Source organism: Dermacentor andersoni, chromosome 2 (assembly GCF_023375885.2).
Source record: "Dermacentor andersoni chromosome 2, qqDerAnde1_hic_scaffold, whole genome shotgun sequence".
Classification (NCBI taxonomy): domain Eukaryota; kingdom Metazoa; phylum Arthropoda; class Arachnida; order Ixodida; family Ixodidae; genus Dermacentor; species Dermacentor andersoni.
In genome coordinates, this window is record NC_092815.1 from 35,737,997 (window position 1) to 35,759,700 (window position 21,704).

Below are 21,704 nucleotides of genomic sequence, written 5' to 3' on the forward strand. Positions count from 1 at the left end.
GAGCCACACTATTATTTAAATAAACATAAAAGATTTAGTGTGACGTAAACTTTTGATGTCTGGTGGGGGTGATCATGGCACAGAATAACGGTCATTGACCAAGGAAATAAAAGTGTAAGATGAACAACATTACAGTGAACATTATGATGAACAACATTCTGTCTTGGCGCTGTTTGGTCATACCTGGCCCTTGCGCCACTAAACAACACACATTCATTCAACAACATTACAGCTCCCACACGGGAGCCAAACGTCATTTGTTACTTTTAAGGGGGAACGACAAGGCGCTCCGAAAAACTTCTTTTTTGAAACAATTTGAATAAAATTTACACGTTAATGTATTTTTACCAGCTGATCTCAAAAATCAAATAATCTTTCTTTTCTATTATATTTTTCTATGATATCCAAAACAGGATGTTCTTTGTTTAGGGCCTAATTAGCTAATTAACAGCAAGTTGCACAGTAATGTACAGCACACAGAATCGATTCTGAATGTTCAAAGTGTATTGGAAATTTAGTGTTTGACGTAAACTCGTCTGGTGGGGGTGATCATGGCACAGAATAACGGTCATTCACCAAGGAAATAAAAGTGTAAAATACATGACATTGCAGCTCCCACACAGGAGCCAAATGTCATTTGTTACTTTTAAACATTTATTTCTTTGGTCAGTGTCCATTATTCTGTGCCATAAAAGACATCTGTGCCACAGGGCAAGCTTTATGAAAAAAAGCAGAAAAAGAACATCACGCAACATTCTTTGCTGGTTGGCTAGAAGCCAATGCAAAAACACACATGCATGTGTTCACCATGAGCACTGATGTGTGTGTGATATGCATGCAGAATTGCATCTTGCTTGCACATTATGTGTACATGCAAAAAGAATTAACTTTTGCAAGCAGACTGGAGGACAATGAATTTTCTTTTCCGGTGGTCTTGAATACTAGCTGTGTGCTAAGAGTGAAGGCATGTCAGAATTGAGTAACTATGCTACGTTGTACCTACCTCCCAGTGCAGATAGTGTCAGCGGAGTTATAGCCTTTGCGAAAGAATTTCCGGCTCTTTATACTCCAGTGAAAAGAGTGATGCAATGCCAAATGTTTCTAGTACAGAATGGTCAAACACAGCATCCCGAGATATCGCCAACAGAACTGGGCTGCTCCCATCTGTGCCTCCAGTATTAGGTAGCATGGCAACACCAGGTTCTTACCAAAACCTGTAACTTTGAAGTGATGCCACACCCTCAGGTGGCAATGCTAAATGCAGCCCACCAATCACTTTGCTGACACACCAGCCCCTGATTACTTGCACATGTTAAGTGCCAAACCTGCTCACTGCAGGCCATATAACAGCTGACATTAGATATGCACACACACACATAAGGCCCAATACAAAATCCCAAGGTGTTAATAGCACCGAGTCAGCTTTACCTTAGCAGGCTGCACCGCTGCCTGGCGCTCAGCCCATGTGCGCTGTATGACCAGAGGTGGGTGCCGCCCGACTGGCAGATGCTGCCACACGGGATGCCAAAACCGTGCAAGGTTAGTGCATAACTACAAAGCCCAGGGGAAAGCCACACCACAACCAAGACACAAAACAGCCACCACAAGATGCAGCAACAAAGCAGACATGCAGAAGATCACCAGTCCTTCAAGAAGTGCAAGCTGAACTACTATGCAAGTGAGAGAACAGCCGGCTCGTTAATGTTGACACAATTTATGCAGAAGCTGAATTCAGAATGATACCAACTGCTTAAAGTTCCTGGGTAAAAGGCACTACCTGTGTACAATATGTCATACTTCTGGGCAACACTTAGGATATCATTGCATTATACAGATGATGCCAGTAGTTGAGCATCCTTAGCAGCTTAATTACTTGTACAGTCTGTATGGTGCAAGTACATGAACTGCTGGGAAGACGGTGGTGACGACAAAATGAGAAATGTTTAAGCACAATGTCAAAGCACCAACACAGCTAAATTGTTTTTTGAGAGGTTTCTATGCTACAGCTGAAAAGAAACCTCAATATTTACTTTGTTATCAAGTTGTAGAAACTGAAATAATGGAAGGAATCTGTGAAACAGACAACAGTATCAAAATACATGGCATAATTCAGCTTCGTTCTGATGGACCAATTATAGAATGTTTTGATATAAAAAAAAACTTTAACTATAATTTAGTGGCAGGTATGTTGGCAAATGCAGCCAAGTTCTACTTACAAAATTTTTGCTTTTAAATAATACCATAACTTGTAGTTGCAGCTACAGGGACACTCTGAAAGATTCATTTGTGACATACTAATAATACTACATGCTACCACACACAATTCCTTAAGATAAATTTATGACTTCTTGTAAAACCAACAACCAGCAGTTCTGATGCGGCATTTATTCAAACCGTTCAGCTAACTCGCATCACCTTCACGAATGAACAAGGACACTGGAATACGCTGTCATGCTTAATTTTTACAGATAACCCAATTAGCACTATTCCCTGCAATTGTCAGGAGAAAGGTGCTACAAATGAATCTTGACCTAAATGTCCAGGTACAGTGTTTTACAAGGGCCTGAACACTGGCATGAACAATGTTTGTGTCACGTGGATAATGCTCATCTGCTTTATCATATTTTTGTTAGACTTCTGCACTTAAATCTTGATGCACATAAGCTTCACTCATTGCAATGGCCTTTAACAGACCATGATCAGTTATTTCTGCCATTTTAATGGTAATAACGTAACTTTCTTATCCTTTCCCTTTCAACTCTTCCCCAGTGCAAAATAGGAGGCTAGAGCATGCTGGTTCAGGCCTACCTCCTCTTCCTATAAATCATCTTTTTTCTCTTCTTGCTGCAGTACAAATGTAGAATAAAAATCAAAGCTCAATGCAACCTTGTGCAGTAATTTTGCCGTAGAATCCCTGCCATCACCATCACATTTAATGAAGCACCTGTCATGCAAGCTCTACAGAACAGTAAGGAAAGGCAGAAGCATAGCAGAGCGGAACAATGCACAGTGATGTACAGCTCTCCAAGCTTTTAATGATCTCATGGGAGTGCCAGCTGACACAATGGGCTTTTGTCACAGGAGCTATGTCGAACTGAATAGAATAGCCTAGCCAACAATGATTGCCCAAGAGGCTGCTATGCACACAGGCGTCTTGCCCTAGCTAATATCACAGGGGCACTCCACAACATGGCACTGACTGTCATGTCACTCTCATGAGATAATTAAATACTTTTCAAGCTAAACACCACATAAAGCAGTGCACTTGCAATGCACTCAGACACACTGCAAAGGAAACTGGCTCAATTAGCTTAGCCAGCAACAGACTGAAACTGTACCCAGCATGGACATACCTAACCTTACAATGATATCTGTCAATATATATAGAAGAAAAAGCAAATTGATGGTGGTGTCTGAAAGATTATGCACAACAAGGCTACCACCAGCGACATGATGCTCTAAACTAAATGCACTAAAGAACCACTACTCGAAGTTAGTTAATCAGAAGTTTAACGAAAAGCCTAGAACAAGTACAATCATAATAGTCGAGTTATTGCTCTGTAAGACAAGCAAAAAAAAAACTATTTGTTTTCATTCATATTGTTCCTAAAAACTTGTGAAGTACTCCTTGAGCAGAAAACATGCTAGATTTAAAATTTTTGATAGCTTGCTCTCACTAAAAGTTTTCAAGCACTTATAAATTCTTTTCTGACCCCTCATCATGGCTAAAATGTTTCATTGTTATCATTAAGAACTGCACGCTACCAGCTAATGATTGCATATAGGTAAGAAGCAGGTTAACTGAGCCAATGAGACAAATTCATATCGAGATTTCTGTTTGTAGTAGCTTTCTTGGATAAATAAGCAAACTACACAGGTCTCTCCGCTTTTGATGGCCAGGAAATGAATATAACACTCTTTCAGTAGCAGACTCACTTCTACACAAGAGTGTCATAAAATTAGAACAAAAAACAGATGCAGACACTTCTAGGATACCACTGTAGCAATTTAATTAGACCTTAATATATGAATGAAATGCTCATAAAGAGCTGCAGCCCTAAATGTCCATACTGAAGGCTAATAAACTTGGGACAAGAAAATCTTACTCCTTCGGACTCTGCCTTTTCCACAGCTCTCTTCGAAAATTGGTGATTATTTATGTGAGCACCGGCTTCTTTGACTGGTCGCTTGGAAGCTGGCTTCACCTTCAGATCAGCTGGAAAAAATGGAGCAAACAAAAATGCAATTTATTGTCTGTGCTTCTATCCATTTAACAGGATTTGCTCAAAGTGAGGATGAAGGTATTTTCAAATTGAGACAAAAAAAAGAATTAAAGGCATGCACTCACACAGGCGGAAGAGGATTGAGCTATGAGCTCTACCAACACTGTTCCCAGCCACAGCGATATACTTGGCCTCATCTTCAGGTGTCGGACTTTTCATCCTCAAGCACCATTCACCGTAGCCTTTGTTCTCTATTACAGAAGAAAGCAGACCAAACAGCACATTAAACGGACACTAATGACAAACACCCAATCAGTTTAGACTGACAAGGTATTCTTTCAAGACATTAGTTTCATTAATATCACAGTAATAGGTTGATTAGCAGAAGAGAAAATGAACTGCAAAGTTCCATTTTCTTTAAGTTCGCCACGAAACCTTAGTGCAGGCACGTCAGTATCACATCGCACTTTGTATTTCTTTTTTTTTTTTCATATTTCAGCCATTGTGGCTCAGTGAACCTTCCAGAAACTTTCTATGTTCAGCCTTTGGCTTCTTTAGCATAGGATTTAGTCCATCTTACCAATAGAATATTCACTAGGTCTGAGCAGATGCTGTCAATATCCGTGATATCATGGCTAGCTGCTGCAGGAACTATGGCTTTGCCACCCGTCTTCCAATTTTGCATCTTTTCTGGTTTACTAAGCCTCTTCTCAAAGTAATAGTGGCTATTTCGACATTGTAGAATGGTACTTAGCTCATACAGCTTAAATCGGTTTTTTCTTGAGTGTCCCTTTAAGACCATTTCATCTCCTGAATTATGTTTACTAAGTAACAAAATTAAGCTGAAAATTGTGCAGTGCTGCCATCCAATGAAGTGCCACATCCCCAATTTAAGAAATAACCATCAAGCAAGTAAACACTATTCAAATGGTACCAAAAAATTCATCAGGGATTTCTAAGGCGCCAAATATGTACAATATCAAGCATTTGTTTTCTAAGGCATGAAATGGAAAGGTGAAGTAAACAAACTAACAGGCATGCTATACTGCTCTCTCTCTCTCTCTCTCTCTCTCTCTCTCTCTCTCTCTCTCTCGCACGCACGCACACACGCACACACACACACACACACACACACACACACATAGCACAATATCCTAAAGCAAAAAAAATCAGACATGAAAAACTTTCAAAACAACGGGCATCAGAAATGAAAATGCCTGCAGATGTAGACACAGTATATTATTGAAGACCAAAGTAGCAATGCGAAGGACAGTAGAATTTTTTACAACAGCATGACACCATAACAAGCCCTTGTTGGCCTAGCTACTGCTTGCTGAAAGACATGTTTTTTTGCTGCAAATTAAAAAATGTATTTGTGACAAAAAAAAACGTCTTTCAATAAGCCACACCATAACGGGACAAACTAATTAGCCATTTAGCAAATGTGTGCAGCTGAAATCAAATGGTTTAAAAAGCTGCTCACAGAAATTCTGAGATCGTGGAAGCAATGAAAAAGTTGAACATTTGTAGCCTACAGACGGCAAGAGAGGTTGATGTGCGAGCACCACAAATCAATGTATTGAGTATATCTCCCAATTTCAGATTTCACTCCCAAGTTGCAAATGCCACATTTCTCATGCTTCCAATGTTGTGACACAGCTGTATGTGTGAATACAGGCATACTAGAGCTAGTTGGTGATGCACAGCTATTAGAACAGGACCACAAATTCACAACATGCAGAGCCCTGTCTCCTTCCTTTGCATATTGTTAATCTGCACTCCTCTTCTAATAGCTGGGTGAATACAAAGCAGGAGTGAACACTGAGCAGTAAGCGTAGATAGGATTGTGACATACACTCAGCCAATGGTGAGAAAAGGCTAGACGCCAGTCGGCAGCAGTCAGGAAAGAGAAAGAAAGAAAACATAGAAAACATTTCACACACATGGGGCAAAGCTACACACACATGTGACAGAGGCATACATAGATAGTTCAGGTAGGAGCAGTCGCAGGAACATGTACAGTAAAACAAATCTAGGGTGACCACAGTTAAATTGAATTCTCACAATGTCCTCTCATTCTGTACCTAAATAAAGAAATTTGCTCAGCCTTATCAGTTGCAGTGCCCAACTACAGCAAAGAACTATTATTGGCAGCATCTACAATCGGTTATTCAACCTAAGCCAGTTGTGGTGAATCACAACTGCTTTGCAGCTCATATGTACAACTCAGAGCATTATAAAAGTCAGAGCCCTGGATAGAACACAAGAAATACGACATTCATACTGCAGCAACAATATCTATAATTCTATATATAATATCTATATATAATATCTATAATGTCTATATCACACTTCAAAGCACAGCCATCTTTAATAAAATCGATTTTGAAAAGAAGAACACAATAAAGAGAAGGCAATTACTATCAGCAGTACTAATGGAACTAGCACCCAAGGCATGACAGGTACTGGGAGTGTTCTGAACAACCAACTCTTAACAGAGAGAGCAGTAAGGTTGGTTAAAGCTGATGTTTGCAACATTCATTCCTGGGGAAAATGAAATAAAAATGCAACAAGTGCCATACTGCCTGGAACTAGTTGCCAGGAAAGTATGTGCAATAAATATAATGTCTGCTTGGTTACGCAGGTGGACCCTTTGATACTGTCAAAATTTTTGCTTAATCTGGTCTTGTAAATGTTGTCAAACCTGATGCTTCACAAATCTCGGGACAAGAGGCCCCTGATGCAGGTACAAGTTCCCTAATAAGCAAACTTGTTTTGCTACAGTATTTCTCAAGCCTGCAGAAATATGTGCTCATATATATATACATGCAGCAAAATCAGAGAAATGCCCCACTCACCTACACAGAACCTTTGCTCTTCACTGTCAGGAAGGGGTAGGTCATCGCGCAGGAACGAAACTCGTGGCTCAGGATAACCACTAACCGTGCATGAAATTTGCACCCAGGAATCTCCAGTCAACTCCACTATGTGCGGAGCCACCGTGAAATCGGGTGCATTTGCAGCCCGGCTTGTAGCTGTAGTGTAATAAAATGTCAACACTGTGTCACCAACTTAGATGCAACTTTCTTGGTGAGAAAAAAAACAATGAAGGATAAAGCTCGTACAGAAGTGTAGTAGACTCCCATTGCAACTTGTTCTCATCAATAAAGGGCCCTCACCAGGTCTGGCCATTTTGAGCTAACAAGCACAGTGCATACAATGTGCACTCACGATCGTGTCTGCTAAGAATTGCATCGCTAAACGCCATGGAAAGCGCTGAAATTTCAAACTAAACGCCGTTTGCCCTTCTTGCGGGCACCGCGCTCCAAGACGGAGGGTTGACGTATATGCGCAAATGCGCCTACTTATATGTACATGCTGTGACATGTCTCATAGTGACATGCAACTTCAAGAATTATTCAAGGTAACATCTGTTATTTGTGTAATCTGTTGCTTCAATAGACAAATTAAAGTTAAGAGTAATAATAAGACACATAACCCGAATGTCTGCGTGTTTCTGTTTTACATCGCACCGCAGAAAGAGAGATGTACTTCCGTTTCGTCTGTTTGTTCCCACATTGTTCAGTAGCGCATGCAGACAACGAGACTATATCGTTTTCTACCATGTTCCAGAGCGCAATCATGCTCTGTGATCGGCTTGTGTCTGCCTCAGTGTTCATGTAGCACTGACTGACACTGCTAGTCAGGTGTTCTTGTGCACAGTGCGCAAAATAATGCACTGCATGAAACGAGACAAATGCAACAGCTTGCACGCGAGAGCATCAGTAGAAGTGGGCCGTGCAGCAAGAAAGTGAGAGAGAAAACAAGGAAGGTGGGACCCGCGACGTATGCGTCATGTGATGCACCTCCAGCTCCGGTATGGCAGAATGCAGCGAAGGAATTTTGCCTGCGGAGGCTAGACGGGGGTAATTGGCGAGAGTGTAATGTTGGCGGTGACGCTCACCTCCTGAAATCACGGGTTCACAGCACTGAAATATTTATATCTGGGCTATTAATGAACCGATTTCAAAAATTTTTGCAGTAGAACACTCCCTAGAGGGCACGTAACAACTTGCAGCGTATAACCAAAATTTTCTGTGTGGCCTGGTGAGGAGTGCTTTAATAAATCTTTATTTATGCCAAAATTGATGCAAGTGCTTGGCTGATTTTCTATAGACCAAATACAAAAAAAATAATAATAATAATCTACTTGCTAAATTCTGCCATGCAGAGGCACAGAGTGACCTCATACTCCAGCAAAAGCAGATGGCGGTTCTGTGGACATAAACTATGCCAGTGTCAGCAATGATAAGAGACATACAGGGCTAACGCTATAGACACTAATTTAGAAGGTCCTCCAGGTGCCTGAAAGTGAAATGAATGTCTAGTCTTACACATGCCTTTCGATTTTAACACTTCGGTGAACCTAGAATAAGAAATTAATTTTATTTGATGACTGCTGTTCCGACAAACTTCTGACAAGACTGACAGATTTTCTTTGTCCCTTAAAGCTTATCTTAAAGGGTGTGTACTGTAAATGACAAACATCTTGGCACAAAAAACTAATTTCATTAACAATGCTAAATGGCAGCTCCACAGCTATATATTAACCCTTTCCCTACTGAGCTTTTTGGGCAAAAGTAATACAGAAATACCAATTTTTTTATTTGCTTATTTAATTCTATGTATTTTGAAACAAAAAAAAAATCTTCAAAGGCACTTCATTGGTAAAATATGCGCAAAATGTTTTTTGAGAACATTGGCTTCACTGCACTGCACAGCAGAGAGTCACCAAGTTTCTGTAGTCCTCAATGTAAAAAATCTCTTTGGAATTTCAAAAACAATACTGTGACAAGCAGGGCTCATACTTGTGGTAAGGGATATCAGATCCCTAAATTGCAGACTTGGTGTGCTACATTTCAAAGCGAGGAATAGTGTAGACATGTCAAGACTGTTGTGTTGGGCTGCTGAGCACGAGGTCGCGGGATCGAATCCCGGTCACGGCGGCCACATTTCGATGGGGGCGAAATGCGAAAACACCCGTGTACTTAGATTTAGGTGCACGTTAAAGAACCCCAGGCGGTCAAAATCTCTGGAATCCTCCACTACGGTGTGCCTCATAATCAGAAAGTGGTTTTGGCACGTAAAACCCCATAATTAATTAATTTGTCAAGACTGTCGTGGTCTGAATCCGATGATTCAGAGAAGATATGCTGCTCAGTATTCTCACTGCCACTCTCGGTAGAGAACAGAACTTCTTCTTCACTGTCCAAGTCCTACGAAACCTCAGCAAACAAACATTTTCTTTCTTTTTTTCAGAGAGCAGCAATTGCTCACACACGCATGCATAGAGGACGACGCCATTTCTAAATTGCAGTTGGCAGCATCAAACTGTTTCTCCACAGAAATGCAAGCTTTGAGCGAGTTTTTAATTTTTTACTGTGCCATCTGTTCAAGCCAAAGAGAACTAAGCAAAAGTTATCAGGATAGCTTGAACGCGGCAGTTGCAAACGCTTGTTTCAGCATGGACAAGCTCAGCTCGTCTTCGGTGGGAGTGGTGCAAACGGCATGGACTAGCTCAGCTCGTCTATGGTAGGGAAAGGGTTAATCTCGAATGGTGCTCTCCAAGAAACCTTCTTGAGAACTTACACATGAGAGTTAGTATGGGTGCATAGTGGTGCAAACAGCACAAAATTAGAATGGATACAAAACAAAAACACAAACAGGCACTTTTAGTGCTAGTGCTCAGCCTCTATGAAATAAATGACATTACAAAAAGTTCCCACAATTTCTCTCTTGCGTGTAAAAGGGTGTGTGCCCTTTGACGCGTACATTTTGACGCATACACACGCATGCACGTACACACACACAAAACATGATAAAATTACGTACCTCTTACAGCCAAGGCAAAATCACACCAGACCTCATCTTTGTCAGTGTAGGCAACAGCAGAGTAAGTGCCTTCATCACTTTTGCCGACATCATAAAGCTCCAAGACATATTCCTTCCCACGAATTTTAGTAATCCGACAATGGTCATTTGGCACCAGCTGCTCTTTGCCTCGAAACCAGGCCACACCTACAGAAGATATTCCAAAACATCAGGAATACAGTGTTTCGTCATGGGCCCTCAAACAACAAATAATATTCTCATATACTTACCCAGCAGCTTGGGTGTAGATACCTCACAAACAAACTTGGCGATCTTTCCACAATGTAAAATGGTCTTGGCTTCCGGCTGCAAACTGAAGCGCAGTGTAGGGTCCTTGCACTGCTTTCGTGCACCGGGTTCAGAGTAGGTGGGTATTCTCAACTGCTTCAAAATTATCTTGGCAGCTGAAACATGCTCTTGCTTGTCCTTTTTTGGCGTTGACGTCAATGGCCTCCCAGAACTCTTGCAGTCTTGCATCATCTGCAGCGAGGCTCTAAGTGGTGGCTTTGGGAATCCCCTGTCATCTTTTTCATTCTCTACGAGCGACTTGTATTTCCAATTGGTCTGCACATGAAAGAAGTAATGGACATTAAATGCCAGAAACTAGAACAATAAAGTTGTTCCAGATGCTGATGAGGCAGCTTGGCAGCAGTAAGCTACACCAAAATCATGAATAATGACCAACAAATAAAAGAATGGATGCTATTACCGGTGCATCTACGGATTTTCGTGGCACTATGGCACTCTTGGCATTGCCATTGGTAGCAGCAGCTGTCGTTGGTTCCTTATCAAAGACATCCATAGCACCCAATTCCTCCTCTGACTCCGATGCACTAGATAATTCCAAAGAGCCAACAGAGAGCTTCTCTGACATTTCTGAAAGCTCATCAAGGTCCCTGGAACAAGAATGTAGAATCACATTATAGCCAGGGCTTAAACATGGCGTTCATGTACTCAAAGTCAGCACTAAACGAAGACCCACATTAAGGAATTCATCATCAAGGTGCTGTGTGTGTCCCTACTGTCTGTTTCTCAAACTCTACCCTCATCCTTTACTTCCACCACTTTAATAAAGAACAAAGAAAGTTAGGACAAATGATTGCAGACAAGCGTGCAGTATACCGTCTGTGTGCTGGATACATTATAGCTCATGTAAAAGTGTATTTTATAACTAGTTCGACTTTTTTCGAGGTAGACATTCCAACATTTCGCTTTCCGACACAAAAGTAATGAAAAAAGCAGTCTTCCCACAGCTTATGCATGCAACATAAAATTATAAGGTGCACCCACATGACCCCCACCTGTTCACACAGCTTTTATATTTCAAAAGCTGTGAGCAGCTGCGCCCTTTTCCCTACATGTCTAACTCCATGTAAAGCTCAAGAGTTTTGAGTAATTTCAACTAAATCGTTCCAACTAATAAACAAACATACAGCTGGCAAGGAAAAAGATGATCAGATACAGCCCCTCCAAAGGACAGCCTCAACAAAAATGGTGCCTCTGAACGATACTCTGCTGTACTTTTTAGTGAAGCCTGCAAAGACATTTTATGCCACTATCACTCCAGCACAATAACTTTCACCACTTGGGCCTGAAGTATCCCAATTTCATATGCAGCTCCACAAGCACCAGCGACAAGTGTTGAAAAAAGGACGTCGTCACTGTAATGGCATCCTATGACGACGAAGAGTGCCTAGAAGCACCCTGGTCCTAAGTGATGAGGCTGGCTTTAAAGGGCCCCTCATCAGGCGCAATAGCAAATTTTGATTATACGCTGGAAGTTGTTATGTGTCCTCTAGGGAGCGTTCTGCTACTAAAATTATAAAAATCAGCTCATTAATAGCCGAGATAGAAATATTTCAGTGCCGCGAACCCATGATTTCAGCAGGCGGGCTCCATTGCCAACCAAGACGCTCTCTCCACTCGCCCCATCTAGCCTACGCAAGCGAAGTTCCTTCCCTGCATTCTCCCATACCGGACCTCGAGGATCGGGTGACGCATACGTCACAGACCCCGCTTTCTTCTTTTTTTTTGTGCTCCTTGCCTCAATCCGAACGCCGTTCGGATTGAAATTTCAGATCATTCAGCGGGGCGTAGCGATGTAATACTTTGCAGACACGATTGTTATCACGCGATGTATGCTCTGCACTTGTCAGCTCAAAATGCGTCAGACCTGGTGAGGGGCCCTTTAAGACGACTGCATGGGAATTGTAAATATACAGGACACTACGTATGCCAGAACACAATACTCTGAAGAAACATTACTACTTACTTGCTTCCCAATCTTACTCGTCCACAATCATCTGAGGGATTTGGAATGACCATGTTGATGGGGTCATAGTAGGCCGCATAACGACCACCCCGGAAGGCACCAAGAGCCGCACTGCGCTTGCGCTGCCGAAACAACCAGTTGTCCTCCCAATCCTGCACGCATGTTGTCCAGACACGGGCTGGCGTGTCTTCGACTCCTTTGGCACTGCCCGTATGGCCATCGACACCATCTCCTTCCAGCTCATCCTCCTCCGAGTCCAAGGCATAGGGAGTCACAATGTCCACACCCATTTCCGGAAAGGGCACCTGCATCAGCAGAGAAAGGAAGACATGTGGTGCTGCCCTCTTGACCTCCCCCTTCTTGGGCATAGGTGTGTATATCATATTTATTCGCATAATGAACGCCCTTCTTTCCCCAAAAAGTATGCGCAAAGTTGGGGGGTGCATTCTCATGCAAGGTAAAATTTTGAGCGATTTCTTTTCCTGCGGCCACCTATAGAAAAGTCAGTTTCGCCCTAAATGCAAACCATCGATTGCAATAGCATATGTGTAGACAGCTACACGAAGTAAGGATAGTAGCTTTATTGACCGCATAAACTTGCGAACATTTGCTTCAATGCAAACTGAGCGGTGAGAACACAGCATGCACAGAAGTACGAGCCGCCATCGACTCAGCCCCCAACGCAGATCGCTTGCAAGATGTGGCGTGATGCGGCCGTGCAGTTGTTGCCAATGTAAAACACCATGCCCCCCTCCCTCTCCTCCCCCTGGCGCCATACGCGCAACGGAAGACGGCGTGTTTCCTTCCCATTTTCCTCCCTTGTATGTGGGAGACTGAGCCGCGATTGTCGGCACCCCTCGGGCACGGTTGTGCAATATACAGCTGCTGCCAGAGTACAACGCCGCCGCCCCTCTCTCCCCTACTCCCTACCAGGGGCTTTTGCACGATGAAAGATTGCACGAGCTTGAGCCGCGATCATTGGCTTCCCTCGCGCGCTTACCTACACCATGCGGCACGTGGAGACGACGACAGCAAAAATTCACCTGGAGCGTCCACATAATTGCTGTTGCAATAAAAGTAGGAAACACGGTAAGATTCGGCGTCCGACATGGTGTTGGATGCAATCGCAGCCACCGTTACAGCATATCAGACGCCGAATCGTACCGTGTCTCCTACTTCACGGGAGCAAGTTCAGGGTGCAATCATTATGCGAGAAAAGAAAAAACACATTTCTTCATTGGAAAAGTGGGGAGTGCTTTCGTTATGCGAGTAAATATGGTACATATTTCTTTCTCCATTGGTAGGCAGCACTTGTGCTTGCTTCCACCTTTTTTTGTTGATTCAATACAGTTCAACGCACATCACATCGCCCTGACATTACAAATACAATTGCAGAATGGAAGCCCGACTATGGTTTGCAACAGTAAGCAAGATGAGAAGCATGTGAATATGAAAAAGAAAGTTTCTGACCTAAGGAAATTGGAAATGTACTACAGCTAATGAGCATTTATGTTCAGTGAAAGCAAAGTGAACAACCAATTACTATGCGAGGGAAAGTCAGAACTAGTTCTCAAATTATTCTTGCATGCACATAAACGAATATCAGCCATATGCCAAACTAACTTAAAGCAGCGAATAAACAAACGAACAAGAAAGGCACAAAAGAAATGCACCCACCCTATGCTCCCGAGACAAGTCCAGTATAAAGGGAACCTGTGGACGAGCAATGTTGCTGCACTCTTCAGGGTCGGAAGGAACTCGATTCCTCTCGTCGTCGGATTCTGTGTAAGCTTCCGTTATTTCCTCCTCAATTTTCTCCTCAATCTGTTGACAAAATGTTTAAGTCACTCATGACAACAGATCTTTCAAAGGAAATTCCAACCAGTCTGCACATTAGAGGTTGTGAACGATTGTTGCCATTTCCTTAGAGACATTACAGCAAAGACGCCTTCTTTTTGCCTCTTAAACTCTTTGATAACACGATCATTTCATGCAAGTATCGCACTGATTTAGTTTTTAGTTAAGCTACACGTTACAAGCCAAACACAGAATAAAACACCACTTTGTAGCACACAGTGCAGAGCATTTCGTACTAAGGCTAAGCTTCAGCTCTTCTAAAGCACAAACTTCAGAAGTCAGACACACATGCAGGAACTCACAATATATTTAAATGGGTCCTCCTTGACACGTGACCAAAAGAACTCATCAGACTCAGTTTCCTCAGTAAACTCTTCTTCCTGGCCGGAGTCTGACAATGGGATGTCGGATTGGCAGCCGACATCAATGTGTTCTGCAAAGAAGGAGATGAGGAGCTCAAAAATTTGGCAGTTTCATCGGACTGACAGCAAGTTTTAGCAGCACGCTTGAACTCGTCGGACGGCGTTATAACTATACGCGAGTGCGACATGTTGGCGTGATGCAGCACGCAAGGCAACTCTAGCTGGGCAAGAGGAACAGTGCCCTGGCAGCTACTAGGTGCCTCGCAACACTGCCGTTATGAGCACTGCCAGTGGTGTAGCAGGCATCCCACCTCAACGGTGCACAAGATGAGATCAACAGGAAACTGTTAGTCAGTGCACAATTAAATATTAAATAACGTCAACTTGATGGTTACTGCTCAGACCAGTGCACGTATACAGCAGCTCAGCAGAAACGCTAGTGTTCTCACAGTACCCAAGTGCACAATGTTGACGCCAGAAGCAGAAGGCAGACCGCTACCTCTGCTGCATCACCGAGGCAATTGAGGTTGACAGTGCGGTCACTTTGCACTTGGCTGCAAAAACACTGAAGCACTCTGTCTCTCTATAAACCTTTAAACCCTTCATGCAAGAGTCGCACGTGCACCGTCAGCAGGACAGCCTAACAACAGCGGCAGCAGCACTGAAAGCATCTGTATAATTGCTATCCCAATAAAACGCAAAAATAAACTGCTATAAGAGTGCTTATGCCAAAGCATAAGTGGATGGACAGGCCTGCAAGAAAGGCCACAATTCGCTGTGTAGTGCTGTTATGGTAATACAGCAAAATCCCACTGATCTGTGCCCTATTTTGTTTCCCTGGTCGCCACATCGTGTCTGCACAATCTTGGCGTAAAGTCCATAGACTCCTTGATTCCTTAATGTTACATGTTCCTGGCTCTGGTACTTCCTTTTTATGGTTCTGCGAGAAATGTGCTATTAATGAAGTTTTATTACATCTGAAAATGAAACTGGCTTTCTGGCATTTCCAGCATCTTCATTTTTGAAGTTTTGTACCCCTTTCTGTAAGACCTTACCTGTCATAAAATGAAATATGATTACAAATGCCTATTAACATGTTCACTGCGGCAGCGTTTTTTGAAGCCTCGATTAATGTGCAGGGTGAACCTCCGGTGGGTCATCTGTCATATTGCTCTGATGCGGTGTGACCCAGCGATGAGTTACCAGAGAGTTGTGCTTCTTTGAAACTTCACCAAGGTGTGACAGATGGCACCACAACATATTGGGCCAGAAACAAAAATTTTTCCTTTTCGCCGATTTCTAGCAAAGATGTCCCTTGCACACTGCAGGTGAGCCAGGCACAGTCGCACAGTGGGAGCTTCCGTGGACCATAGGTGACCTAAGCCACAGTGACCATTTTAATTATTCCAACTACTACTATTAAACTAATACTGCTATTACTGCTAATTTTATAACTATTAGAAGCAACAAGTAACTACGTAATTTCTGAAGGTCCTTTGAACTGCCTGCATAGTGAGGATCATTGTCTGGTGGCATCTCTCACCTTTCTTCACTGTCCTGATGATGTCAGGCTCACAGGCATTTTTCAAATCACCAGGTGAACTGTCTGTAGCGTACTTACGTTGAGCCATTTCAACAGCCTAAAAGAATAATGCAAAATGTAAATGTCTTGCTATGTTGCATGAAATGATCTCACACTGTAGGACAAAAAAGTGAATGCTCAACATACCTTATTGATGACAGCAACAACAAGAAGCTCCTCATAAGTGTCACAAACAATATCGTCACCATCTTCACTGCCTGAAGCATCAGAACAGGCAGATGCATCTTTTGTTTTTGGCTTGCATTCCTCCTTGAAACAAACAGATTTAAGTGAACCTCAAATGCACATGTGAAGCAAAGGCAAACATACATGAATCAATAAAGTCAGCTGCCTTGTCATACACAAAGGATTTCCTTAATTTAAGGCCATGAGAAGTTTATGGGGTTTTAATTGGCATGACTGGTTAGGCAGCCCAGATGAATGGGGTTCAGCTGCAAGGCAAGCTGAACACTACAGCTTTCCGTCACAACCCTAACATGCATTTCTGCTCCAGTTGCATGGAATAATCAATTGTGACAAGAAATGTCCTAGAGAGCATGGTTGGGGTCTGGTTCGTTCATGATTATCATAGGGAATAGCTGCACAAATGCAAAGAAAGGAGCACTATCATACCTGCCAATCTGTAAACACTGTATTCATAAAAATCCTGCTGACACGGCACAGAGGATGGGTGGGAATTGAATGTATTTCTTTAAAATTTAAAGCTTGCCCCGAGTACCTGCGTTTTGCAGAATACACATGCACTTTTTTTTTTTAAGTTTTAAATACTGGCGTATTACGTGCCGAAACCCCGACCTGATTATGAGGCGCACTGTAGTGGGGGGCTCCAGAATAATTTTGACTACCTGGGATTCTTTAACGCTCACCCAATCTGCAGTATACGAGTGCTTTTGCATTTTGCCCTCATCGAAATGTGGTCGCCGTGGTTGGAAATCGAACCCACAACCTCATGCTTAGCTGCGCGATTCCATAGCCGCTAAGCTACTGCAACAGGTTTACTGTATTAACAATGATTTAAAATTTTAGTGCAGCACACAGCCTGTTGTCCAGCTGTGCTAAATTACATCGTCTAACGTTTTTGTATTTACTGCTTAATAATGCATTAAGGATGCCTCTCACAGACTTTGTTCGTATGAACACTACAAGACTAACATGTCACAAGCATGCACTCACTCTTGAAGAATATTTCTGTCGCAGTAATTCTTTTCGGTATTCTTTTTTTCCGCAAGTTGTCCGAGATTGGAATCGTTTGCATCCATCAGTCATGGCCCAGCACACCATAGACAAATTTATTACCCTCGCTGAGAGCTCTGTGCTTACATTCCTCTCAGCATAACCTTGTTCATAACCTTATATTGCGGTGTTCCTCTCAGTGTATTTATTGTATACAAGTGCCATCATCAGTTTTATGTATTACTGTCATGTGTATTGCATGTTTTGCCTTTACTTTTGACTCTTAAAAAAATTATTAGCACTAAACCTGTATTTGTATGTTTTGCCCTCTCCTGTAAAAATCCCAAGAAAGGATTGACAGTATTCCGAAATAAAATAAATAAACAAGCAGCAGCAAACTTGAAACAGGTGAGACTTAAAATCTGCACAATGTCTTTAGACCCCAGTTACTTTTTATGCAACTCTGCTGTTAATTTTGACTATTTCAGAAACTTGTCTGAGTAAACTTGCTGAATATGATTACCCTCTGGTATCCTTTCACTATCAGAATACTAGCAACAGAAGGGTTTGAAGATTGACAAGGAAAAGCATTTTGTTAACGGAATTTATTTTTGCGAAATTTGATGCAACATCTGTAAAACCGTAAAATGAGCCCAAATTCATAAGCTTATGGAAAACTTGAGCGAGTAGGGTGGTATGTACTACGAAAGAAGACGCAGACACATTCTACATGTCTTGTGTAGTGTCCGTCTCTTTGCAATCACTCAGTAATTCCTTACAATGCTACAGGAGACGCCGAAGCTGATATTGCCTGACAGGCATATAATGCTGAGTATTGATCTAGTTAGTTGTACATGACAGAAAATTTTGCAGAATTCGCATCACAAATACAAAGAGAGTGAGAAAATATGCTGCATGGACAGTGCCGTGCATGTCATTCTGTGTTCACGTAGCGAGCACTATGAAGCTTCAGAATATGCCATTCTCGAGCTGCAGTTGAAAAGATTCGTGTCTTTTTTCTCAGGCCTGAACACAGTGTGGAAACAAAACATGAACTGCAGGCACCGTGTCACAGCTCTGCTTGCAAGGACTGCGATACTTCTGCTAGCCCTGCCATGAAGCCGCAGTTTTTCAATGCCACAAAGGAGCCATAAAGTGCAATTACCAGTCTAGTGGCTGGAGCAGTTCAAAGGAGGAAACATTCATGCTGATTATAACTTTATAATCCCAAGAATTTTCAAACACATGCTCACAGCAAAGCCACCTATGGTACTTGCTTGCTAAAAGCATAAAGATTATTACCACCCCCTCCCCCAAGAAAAGCAGTGTTTGTGGGCATGTCCTAATCAAAATTCAGAAAAGCTACAACATTGTCATTTTCATATTCCTGAAGTCTTGGGTATATTTTTCCCCAACTCTTATGAACCCTGGCAGTCTATGACAGTGGTGGTCCAGGTGCAAGAATAAAAAAAAATTAAATGGTGGCTTGCCAAGTTAATCACGAAAATGCTTGCCAAATTAATGCCAGAATATAATACTCAACAACTACTACAAGTAAGCTGTAACTCAGCTGGAATGCACTATCACATTTGACTGAACGTGCTACATGACATTTAAACCACCCTCCAGGCTCACACTCAAAAAAGACACTATAGGAAGCGTGCAAAATGTGGAGTCTATACATAATGCATTTCCAGCTTCAAGATTGCTTTCGTTGCATGCAGTTAGCAAAAGGATAGCCTTTGAGATTAGCTTCTGTTACATGAAAAGACCCATCTCTGGGATGTGAATTTGGACACCACCTATTATTTGCAGACTGCATAGGTTTGGAAAAAACTTTGCTTAATCCTGGCATAGCACTATCTTTGCCAAATTTAATTGGGGTAGGTACCAATTTTCTAGGGTCATAGTGATGGAAGTAAAAAAATTCAATTTTTCCCCAATTTTCCATACCTCACAAATTCGTGGAAAATTCCAGGTATGGTAAACACCACAATATTCCAAAGTATACAAACAGGAAGCCAAGTAGACATCCTGTTGTCAGCCACTGTCGATAAACAATGACTTAGCTTTCTTTCCCAAAGGCTAATTAGGAGATCTTCCAGTAATCATCTACGCAAGAAAGAAACAGAAGCAAACCTACCTGCAAGAGGGGAAGAGTTTCTACATCCTTAGTAAGGTTAAATATTAGCTCCTTGAGTCTGGCATGTGTGCTTGTAGGTGTCAAGTCTCCTTCACATTGCTTGCCTGCATTCACATCAAGAGACAAAGTCCTATAGTGCCAAGATGCATGCATAGTTATGGAAAACTATAACGCCGTTAATATACAAAAGAAGAGTTAAATTCGCACATCATCTGAACGGTTCGGGTCCTTTCGTATAGCTCCCATAGATTCAGTGCGCCTCTGTGAAGCTAAACAGAACTAACATGAAGGGACATTGGAAACCTGCTTGTCTTTTCCAGAGGCCACTGTACCAGGGTTGAGCGACGTAACACAGCACACAACAGTCATTATGAAGGAGACGCCATTAAAACTGTAATTATACACGAAAACAAGTCTGCACTCATACTGCTCCACTCCCTAGATATTGGGATACAGCTAACTAAAATGCCTAAACAACTAGTTTTAGCTTCACATTGCTGAACTAGAAGCAAGAACTTTAGGACAAACTTTTAAAATGTGCTGGGCAGAGCAACTCTAAAACAGCTCTTTGCACATTCCTTACACTAGTACAATGTGTCACAATACTAGACAAGAAAAGAGTTTATGTACTTTCAATGTTATCAACAGTGAAGTGTGGGTTTAGTGTTACCACACTGCCACATGTCTAACAATACATCTCCAAAAAGGAACACTAATGTCTACAAAAATCAGTCCGGAAAACCTATAAGCACTATACCAAGCTCTGCAATAAGCCACAGTATCTTTCACAGTGCCATCAGCATAAATTGAAATGCAAATAGAAAAAATAATTTTAAGAGGAATACATATTATGCATGACTTTATGAACATGTGGTCATGTATCTTTCTATATTCAATCCCTGAATGTTCTGCAGTCCCTTAACTGCACTCCAGAGAACAAAGCTTGCATGTGTCATAAGCGCTCACTAACACGGGATCATAACATAGTAGTTCTGGCTGTTCAAACTTGTTTATGTTTGAATTTATGTTCATAGTAGCTACAGATACCTATTGACTTATAATTCATAACTATTTTAATAATCATTGCTACAGCACACAGTAGTTACTGTCACTAATGGAAAGTACATGCTCAAAAAACTAAAAGAAGAAAACAACTGAAGAAAGAAAGGCTTTATGCTCACCTTGCAAGGCAATAAGAAGGGCTCGTGTAAATTGAGAAACACCCTCTAGGAGCTTCTCACGGTGGTCAGCAAAGGTCTTTTCATCTGTGAGCAGCAAGCATGAGCAGCAAGCATAAAAGAATCAGGATACATTATGCAAAAGACAGAAAGGCAGACAAAAAAATTAATGGATTTTAACTCACACGCACGCAAAAGAAGGTTAATGCCAGAGCTTAAAAACACTCACAAAGAGGGTGCCTGTAGAGATGACTCACAGAGGCAGAATCTAGAGATTCGCCTAGGAGGCTCTCGATTACAGATTCTACATGTTGCTGAACATCAGATTCTTCTTGTTCCGTTGCCCCCAAGTCAGATCCTTTGTCTGCAGGAGAAAAAAGAAAACACTGCCAGAATTTAGATCAACTAAAGATAGATGTCAGAAATGATAATTTCAAATATAGAAATCAACTGTTCAAGTCATGGAATGCTTACTTGCCTACAGGCAGCCAGAAGCCCCCAAGCAATGCTAAAAGTCTACTTACAAGAAAGCTCTAGAACTAATTGTGAAGCTGTTGGAAGCATTAGCACCAACTCATAGGTAATTACCTATGTTTTTAAAAATAATGCTGCAAACAAGAATGAAGAAAGAAAACAGGCAAACTTATCTTGTTTTATTATTACCATGTACACTCTCTAAAGGCCAACACATTTGTGTCAGTTTCAGGTTACCAACTCATCCTCTACAGAGCCGCCGGCAAGAAGTAAACATTGATTGAATGGAACTCTCATCACACAACATAAAAAAAAAAAAAATTGTCCCAGTTCAGCAATGCACCACTTCGTGGCAAATATTTATTAGCACAACTTATTTTGTTATGCAACCAAAAGTGAAACATTTTTTTCATTCTTATGTGTTAGAAGCTTTATCAGGAGTTGATATTCTAAAACACAGGGTTTATGTAACATATGCAAAAGTAGAG

At 41.8% G+C, this 21,704-nt stretch overlaps 1 protein-coding gene across 6 annotated transcripts in view; it reads right to left on the reverse strand.

Moving 5' to 3' along the window:
* The window catches only part of LOC126542460 (uncharacterized), a 103,403-nt gene that overhangs the window by 18,332 nt on the left and 63,367 nt on the right, over positions 1-21,704 (reverse strand). For 5 of the 6 annotated variants that reach the window (XM_055077270.2, XM_055077269.2, XM_055077268.2 and 2 more), the window contains 15 exons: positions 20,972-21,106; positions 20,746-20,829; positions 19,565-19,668; positions 16,375-16,497; positions 16,189-16,285; positions 14,586-14,716; positions 14,104-14,250; positions 12,427-12,731; positions 10,864-11,050; positions 10,385-10,718; positions 10,116-10,301; positions 7,082-7,258; positions 4,349-4,474; positions 4,107-4,216; positions 1,429-1,509 (listed from right to left, as the gene is read on the reverse strand). In XM_055077270.2, coding sequence (XP_054933245.1) covers positions 1,429-1,509; positions 4,107-4,216; positions 4,349-4,474; positions 7,082-7,258; positions 10,116-10,301; positions 10,385-10,718; positions 10,864-11,050; positions 12,427-12,731; positions 14,104-14,250; positions 14,586-14,716; positions 16,189-16,285; positions 16,375-16,497; positions 19,565-19,668; positions 20,746-20,829; positions 20,972-21,106 — 2,327 coding nt within the window. The remainder of the gene's footprint in view (positions 1-1,428; positions 1,510-4,106; positions 4,217-4,348; positions 4,475-7,081; positions 7,259-10,115; positions 10,302-10,384; positions 10,719-10,863; positions 11,051-12,426; positions 12,732-14,103; positions 14,251-14,585; positions 14,717-16,188; positions 16,286-16,374; positions 16,498-19,564; positions 19,669-20,745; positions 20,830-20,971; positions 21,107-21,704) is intronic. The other variant, XM_050189535.3, reaches the window with a different exon arrangement.